Source organism: Rutilus rutilus (assembly GCF_951802725.1).
Source record: "Rutilus rutilus genome assembly, chromosome: 8".
NCBI lineage: Eukaryota > Metazoa > Chordata > Actinopteri > Cypriniformes > Leuciscidae > Rutilus > Rutilus rutilus.
This window is the reverse complement of record NC_140222.1, coordinates 34,363,951-34,372,495: the sequence shown is the minus strand read 5'-3', so window position 1 is coordinate 34,372,495 and position 8,545 is coordinate 34,363,951. Positions and strand designations below refer to the sequence as shown.

General features: G+C 34.8%; 1 protein-coding gene across 2 annotated transcripts; it reads right to left on the bottom strand.

Annotated features, from left to right (window-relative positions):
- Positions 1 to 230: 230 nt before the first annotated feature.
- LOC311295323 (uncharacterized protein) lies at positions 231 to 6,209 on the bottom strand. Of its 2 annotated transcripts, none has more exons than XM_084416646.1 (6): positions 6,106 to 6,209; positions 5,204 to 6,003; positions 4,876 to 5,087; positions 2,191 to 2,228; positions 733 to 914; positions 231 to 552 (listed from the first exon to the last, which is right to left on the bottom strand). In XM_084416646.1, the coding sequence occupies exons 3-6, from the start codon at positions 4,954 to 4,956 to the stop codon at positions 398 to 400; spliced, it is 456 nt and encodes a 151-aa protein (XP_084272772.1). In that variant the 5' UTR covers positions 4,957 to 5,087; positions 5,204 to 6,003; positions 6,106 to 6,209; the 3' UTR covers positions 231 to 397. The 2 variants fall into 2 exon arrangements, with proteins under 2 accessions (XP_084272772.1, XP_084272773.1); XM_084416647.1 differs by having other exon boundaries at positions 5,226 to 6,003.
- Positions 6,210 to 8,545: the final 2,336 nt, after the last annotated feature.

The window sequence follows — 8,545 nt, the reverse complement described above, 5'->3', positions numbered from 1 at the left end:
GCGTATGAACGGACGAATGAAAGGAAGAATGCTGTTTTCCAAAATCCATCCTAACAGCTGTACAATAAAACTGTTATAGGCTTAATGTGATCAGCAGGAAATACAGCAACACACACTCACTCAATCTACATGATTATATTCTGTTCTCTGTTATTCAACCAAATCCTTTACACACTTTTATGATTATTTCTTACTATTTCTATCTAACAGTTGTGGCAGCAAAATGAAAGCATCAGCCTCCTCCACTGACTCTGCTGTTACAGTTGCTGCTGTTACAGTTATACAGTTGTGTCACTTACCAAATGCTTTATCATTATTATCAGCTATTACGGATTCATGTGTGCAACCTCATGAGTGTCTGAACTCATGTTGTGTCTACGACTGCTTGAGTTCTTTCTTATCCGCCAAGTAAACCTATAACTATACCTATAACTATAATTACAGATGTAATGACAACCGAGAGCGAAGGCGATGATGTCTCCACACTGTTTAGATCTGTCTCTCCTCGGTTTTCTTCTTCAGTCGATATGGTTACTCTTTCTGGTGTTGAATCTAAAAAAAAGTTTCAGAGAAAACATTACCTCACAGTGATAAAGATAAAGTCTATGCAGCAGCATTCAGACTGAAACATCACTAGTGAACATTAAATATGGATCATTTCCTTGCAGTATTTAAATTTTAAAGCAACCAACTTTAAATTAAAAACGTTATGCACTATTCAGTTTCACAAACCGTTGATGATCAGCTGTACAGTAGGTTGTTCAGATGAGTGTGAGATGAGGCAAGTGTATTCTCCAGCATCAGCAGAAATAAGTTTGTTGAGTTTGATGGAGAAGTTTCCTCTCTCATACTCCTCTGGAAAAGTTTCAGTTCTGTTCTTATACTCTGGATCCTGTTTCTCTAGTGAACGACTGCTGGGAATTATATCACACACAATCACGCCATTGTGTCTCCAAAACACATTAATATCTTGAAGTTTAAAAACTTTAGTGGAAGAACACGGCAGGAGAACAGAACCACCAATAACAGCCTCTACTGTTTCCTGCAGAGACACTGAAACAACACAAACTGTTATTGACTATATTCACGGTTACTTCCTGGTTTTCAATAAGCCAGCTTGGGTATTCCCAGTGAACTGTTAGTTGTCATTCTGTTCTTCAACACAAAACCATCAATGGTTGACTTTTTAATGTTGTATTTATATTTTTAATGCAATTATCACACTTTTGCAAACACCAGTTTTGTTGGTTGCAATAAAGACTTGAATCTAATGGGAACGTTGGAATAAGAAACACAGTGTGTGTAATTGGACACACACACACACGCAACATTTTTCCAGTAGTTCAAATGTTATTTTCAATGTGATAACCAAAAACATTATTTCTTCATCCTGAGATTGTCCCCATTTGTAAAACCGAATGTTGTAAGATGTAGGAAATCCAACATTTGATAGAAAACACTTATTTAATAATAAAAAAGACATTAATTCCCACTATAACCTGAGATAAGGGCAGAGGAGCGTTTATTGGGTCAAATTAACCATTTTCTGTAATATTTTTTCAAGTTTCACTTTTGAATTAATATTAAACATGATAAAATCACTAAGTTTAAAAATAAACTGTAAGGTGAAGTATGAAGTACTCACAAAGTCTCATAAAACCAATACGTTTTCTTGTGAATAAATGACACAAAGTGAGCACTGCACTCTCCCTTTATGATAACAGAAGCTGTCAGTCAGTTTAACTCAAGCTCACTGATTTCAGTGCACTTGTGAAAACTCCCATTTTGTTCAATGAATCTAAAGTTCACAATAAATCTTTAATTTACAGTGTGTAGATGATTATTTTTAAATGAAAGTGTGAAAACTGATGGTTGAATTGAATTCTGCTGAGGAGGAACACGTCTTTTATGTTGTCTTTTTAATAACTACATTAATGCTGGGCCTGACTAATTAAGTGACTATAATCTGATTATAAACTAAGTATTGCACTATTGATGCTGTTAAAGCTACATCAGGACATTAAAGATACCGACACACCAGCAAAAGACATTTCACGGGAAGTTTTCCAGCTGGATTATAATATTGCAGAAGTTCTTATAACATTCTGTGCAGATTGTCAATTATAACTGTAACTTTAACAGTCAGTGGCAGTAATTCATCTTTCAAATGTAGTTTGTTCAGATGCTCACCTTTGTTTATCAGCGCAAACACACAGATGAAGCCGCAACTGCAGAAACAGAAAAAACAAGTTTATTTAACTTCATTTGGTTCAACTTGAATAGTACGGTACAAACACTAAAGTCATGAGTTTGATTCCCACATAACACACATAATAAAGGTCAGATAGTAAGATAGGATAGGGTGTCCCTCCCATACTTTGTTTTATTACTGATCACTGACGTCACTAAATTAATCTCTAAATACAAACTGGCAGTAAATGTTCTTAAGGGGACAACTTTACCCTTCTGACCCTATTGGTAAACCCTTGAATTTACTTCAAATCAAACCACTATCAACTAAAACTCCCTGCACACCAGTTCAAACAGCTAATGCTAACTGCTAACCACTTAATCCAGATAATAGTTACAAGCAGATAAACCATGCATATAAGCTTTATATTCATTAATGAACCAATTCAATGTTTTAACAACACTTTAAATATTTCCTTTTTACTTTTAGTTAAAATAAAGCATTTATTTAGCCTTCAGCCTTATCAGGCCTTCACTGCTGAAACATAGCAGGATAAACACGAACACGAGCAACAAGCTAAACCAGGCCTTCATCTACAGTACACGTGTGTGCAAATAGCGTTTCATTCTGCTTTCAGCAAACATACCTGATTATCATGGTGGACCAATATTATCAATATATATTTAATTTGACTATATTGCTTAAAAATACTTTTTTAATCAGGGTGAAATACTACTGTTTACAACAGAAAGTATCGTAGCTCTTCAGCTTCCGTTGGCCAAGCGTTCTACGTCATGACATCAGACGTAAGTGACGTCAACTGAAATCACGTGAATGATCAGACATGCGCAGATATTCGTTCATCTTAAATTTACTGCAGAAACAGAAAAAACAAGTTTATTTAACTTCCTTTGGTTCAACTTGAATAGTACGGTACAAACACTAAAGTCATGAGTTTGATTCCCACATAAAACACATAATAAAGGTAAGATGTAAGATGGGATAGGGTGTCCCTCCCATTCTGAGTTTTATTACTGATCACTGATGTCACTAAATTAATCTCTAAATACAAACTGGCAGTAAATGTTTTTAAGGGGACAACTTTACCCTTCTTATCCTATTGGTAAAACCTTGAATTCACTACAAATAAAACTACTATCAAATAAAACTCCCTGCATATGTACCAAATAAATAAATAAAATGCTAATGCTAACTGCTCTTAATCAAAATAATAGTTACATCAGATAAACTATGCATACAAACTTTATATCATTAATTAACCAATTCATGTTTAATGTTTTAACAACACTTAAAATATTTCCTTTTTAATTCTAGTTTAGATAAAGCATTAGAGAACCAAAACACAGCAGGACAAACACGAGCAACAAGCTAACGTTACACCAGGCCTTCATGCTGAGAAGTACGACACGTGTCCAAATAGAATTTCATTCTGCACTCAACAAACATACCTGATTATCATGGTGGACCAATATTATCAGTATATGTTTTATTTGACTATATTGCATAAAATACTTTTTTAATTAGGGTGAAATACTACTTTTTCAACAGAAAGTATCGTTGCTCTTCAGCTTCCGTATGCCAAGCGTTCTGCGTATGACATCAGACGTTATTGACGTCTACAGACATCACGTGAATGGTCAGACATACGCAGATATTCGTTCATCTTAAATTTACTTCGGTAGCCTATAATCCAGACTCCTGATCTTCTGCTGAATTTTCACCATTATTAATATCATAATATTTCTGATCTTAGTCATTGAATCTCTAATCATCTGTCTGTCACATATACACATTAATTCATCAATAAAATATACGACAAAAGCTTTTTATTTTATCTTTATATTTTATTTTATTTTATTTTAAAAGTGTTTTATTTATCATTTTCATTGGTTAGACTAGACTGTTAAAAAATATATATATATCTCGTTAAATTTACAGTAAAAAATGCAGTGAAAATGTTCCAGTTTTTCAGGATGCCAACCTTATCATGAACAGGCTACTTACTTTAACTTAATATGCCTACTTTAACTTTTAAAATCGGCCTTTACCTTAAAAACTGCAATAACCACCATAATAATACAGGAGGCACAATAGAAATGGCCTATTAATAAAACATGGTAATACTCATATAGAAGGTGCACGGTTCAAACAGAAATTCAAAAAACCATCAGGGTAACACACTAAAATAATGCAATAAACATGTATTAAATTACATAAAATATCACACAAAACACACTGATGTACTTTATACTGGTAAGAATTATTTATAAAAAAATAATAATAATCATAATTATGTGATGTGTAATGTCCTTGTACTGTTTTTACTGCCTAAATTATCTGATAATTCATAGTTTTTAATTGCATAAAAACAAATTTATTTACAGTAAATGTTTATTTGATTATTTAAAAACATTTGCAGTTTTTTTTTTTTTTTTTTACCATGTATAGTAAACCAATTAACATGTTTTAACTGTAGTTAACCAAATATTGTGTACAAAATATTGTGCTAGTTTCACTGAAATATAATCAAGTTTGACGTATAATAATAAAAATAAGCTGGTCTTTTCAGCAGGATGCTATACTCATCCTTCTGTCTGATGTGACGATTGATCCAGTATTAGTGAAATGAACAGCAGTAAATGAGTAAATGTTCTCAGACTTACATGAGTATCTGAGTGAAGCTTCTTTCTTAAACTCCTCTGAGAAAACACTGTGTTCTGGATCCTGATCCTCAACTGAAACATTTCTCTGAATGATGTCTCATATATTCCTGCTGTCACTGAGTCTTTAATATACTGTCATGTCTTGACTTTAGTTTATTAACACTGTAAGAGCAGGACAAGAATGCAGAGCTTCCAGTGACATCTTCTCTGACCTACAGAGAAAAAAATGAAAGAGAGAGAATTGAATTTAACAAGGAAATACAGCCTGGCTTTTAAAAATGGTTTTCAAAAATGAATTAACAAATGAATCTTCTACAACAGACATTACCTGTTTCTTTTTCATATCTGACCTCAGTCCAGAAAGATCTTCCTCACAGTTCCTCTCTCTTGTTTTCATCCTGACAGACTGAACAAGAGCTGAGAGACTGAGGTTGATATTCCCTGACGATCTGATGGGAGGAGGAAGAGACTGATGGGAGGAGGAGACTGATGGGAGGAGAAACTAGAGTACAAGTAGTTCCATTGTAAAGATAATCAATTATTAAATTAGTTATTTTCATCTATAAAGCAGTTCTGCAAAAAAAAAAAAAAAAAAAAAAAAGTCATCTTCCAGCTCAGTTCAGTTCTCAAACAACAGGATCAGTTCAGTCAGATCAATAATACTGTTGAATATTAATATTCAGTGTCCCCAACTAAGCAAGCCAGAGGAGACAGTGAAGAAAAAAAACCTTGACACACACACACACACACACAGCTATCACAAAACAAAACACACACACACACACACACACACACACACACACACACACACACACACACACACACACACACACACACACACACACACACACACACACATCTCCATATTAAGCCATTCTATCTAAAAACAATCTCTTCACTCTTATACTAAAACCAACATTATCCGTTAAAACCTTAGGCTACTGTCCAATGGCAACTTATTCCACTCCTGCGCACCTGTATATTCAAACGTCCATACAAAGTCTTACTTTTTGTACCATGTTTACTTTCAGGAATGCTAACTGTCTTTCAATGGGTAATCAATGGGTTTATTATCACTGTAAGAGCAGAGCAAGAACGCAGAATATCCAGCAACATCCTCATTCTGACCTACAGAAGAAAATGAAAGAGAGAGAATTGAAAACAACAGTGCTAAATTTTGTGATAAAATTATTAAAAAACAAAAATGAATCTTCTACAACAATAAATTACCTGTTTTCTTTTTCATATCTGGGCTAAATCCAGAAAGATCTTCCTCACAGTTTCTCTCTCTTGTTTTCATCCTGACAGACTGAACAAGCTCTGAGAGACTGAGGCTGATATTCTCTGACGTCTGATGGGAGGATAAACTCAGGATTGTTGTCAGACTAGATGAGCATGTGATTGGGAAAGTATGTTTTGTGGTTTTGTTTATTGTACATCCTCATTCTGGAGAGAGAGAGAGAGAGAGAGAGAGAGAGAGAGAGAGAGAGAGAGAGAGAAACTGTCCCGCTGGGATCTATACTGGGTCCTACCCCTTTTCCTCTTTATATGCTCCCTCTGGGCTCTATTTTCCAAAAGCATGGTGCCTTTTCATTGCTACGCTGATGACACCCAGATTTATTTTCCCCTTAAACGCTCAGGCAACATCATCCTGGGCCCGGAGTGTTTGGAGGATGTAAAAATCTGGATGTCATCAAATTTTCTCAATCTAAACGAAAAGAAAACAGAAATTAAATTTTCTGGTCCCCCTAGTGGCATTCCCACAAAGTTGGTTAATGATCATCATGTCACATCTCAAGCCAAAATTCTTGTCAAAAACTTGACTTGAAACTTGACAAGCAAGTGAACTCAGTGGTTAGATCTTGTTTCTTTCATCTCCGTCATCTTTCCAAAATTAAGCCTTTTCTCTCTTTTCAAGACTTTGAAAGAGTAATTCATGTTTGTTTTTTTATCACATTTAGACTACTGTTACTCACTGTATTGTGGAATGAAAGCTACTTCCTTGGCCCGTCTCCAGTTGGTCCAAAATGCGTCAGCAAGACTTTTATTGGGCCTCCGTAAATTCACTCACATTACTCCTGTGTTAGCATATTTGCATTGTGCAGTTTAGAGTGGAGTTTAAAACCCTAGTTTTTGTTTTTAAGTTCCTAAACAACTTAGCCCCCTCATATCTATATGAACTTTTATCTCATAACCCTTCTTGAGCTCTTCGCTCCGGTAGTCATAGATTGCTCACTGTTCCCAGAGCCAGATTAAAACAAAGAGGAGAACGTGCCTTTGTTGTTGCGGGCCCTAAACTCTGGAACCGGTTACCAGTTCACATTAGATTTGCTCCTACATTACAGATTTTTAAATCTTTGCTTAAAACTCATTTTTCCATTGCTTTTAATGTTCCTTGATGATTATTTTTGTATTTGACTTCTGTTAGTAAAGCACATTGGTCAGCTGCTGCTGTTTTAATGGTGCTATGTGTAAACCAAACTTGAAACTTGAAACACACAGGGACATGCGTGTGTTTGTAACTCGTCAAAGGACATGTTTTTTGTTGAGATGTGTATTTATGTTTTTGTTATAAATTAATGTCAATTTGACCTCATTCAATTTAAAAACAAATGTGATTTTCAGAAGCCAATGTTTATAATGTATGCCCTTTGCGGTGTTTAAAGTTAGGGGTTCTTAAAGTAAGATTTAAGTAGAAACTGTAATGTGTCACATGACCCGGTTGAGTTTGGAGCAGGTCTGCGCCATTTTGGGTCAAAACAACGAACATGGATGCAGAGAAACAACATGTAGTCTGAAAAAGAATTTCTTAATCTGCATGGTTTGAGAGGTGCACACAGTAATTTACCTTTATATATATTTTATAATGTTTAAAATGTTGTTTTATATAACTTAATGTGCACGATGGAGATGAGTCAACAGAGGAGAAGGGATTGGGAGGCTGGGCGTGACAATTGGAAATAAAGGATACCTGGAGCTGGCCAATGAAAAAGACTTGGAGCTGGCCAACGAAGGAGCCAACGTCATCTACAGAGAGAACCAAGAGAACCATGTTTACCCACCAAACCTTTATCACTTGGCAGAAACTGTTAACTCTTCTCTGTTCCACAGTGTGACTAGACAGAAACCCAGTCTCATGAGAATTCATAATTATTTGCATGGGATCACAAGATGAAATCATACAAATTCAAATCTAAACCTGACCATGGATGTAATAGGAAGAAAAGAAAATCTACAAGTTTTAGTACAATCTAAGTTGGACTGTATATCATATGATTTTAGCATCTTATACAAATTATTATGAGTTGTCATGAAAGTGTGTTGGCTTTATGTGACAAATAGCAATTTACTACCATGTATAACTTAATAAAGTAATGATGATTGTGAGATGTTATATAAAAAAAATATATAAAAAATAAATAAAAAAAGTGTGTAGAATGTGGTCAGAGCAAACTTGACTTCCTCTGCTGTCTGGTTCAGAGCTGCAGCAGAACTAACTTCATCAACCAGGTTTCATCAGATTCAACAGTTTCAAGCAGAAACATGAAGATCCTTCAGCTTCATTTCTGTGAGTTTATTACATGTTATGAATATATTTAAATTAACTCTTTAGTACTTTACCATTAATGGCTTTATGTTAAAGGTTCACTGTGATTTTAATCAGGTAGGC

Excerpts from the sequence above, each read along its gene's own strand:
- LOC311295323 (XM_084416646.1), bottom strand. The coding sequence starts at position 4,956 with ATGTTTCAGTTGAGGATCAGGATCCAGAACACAGTGTTTTCTCAGAGG. Across the intron at positions 2,229-4,875 it reads AGCTTCACTCAGATACTCAT|TTGCGGCTTCATCTGTGTGT; the intron begins GTAAGTCTGAGA and ends CTGTTTCTGCAG. Across the intron at positions 915-2,190 it reads GTTTGCGCTGATAAACAAAG|CAGTCGTTCACTAGAGAAAC; the intron begins GTGAGCATCTGA and ends TATAATTCCCAG.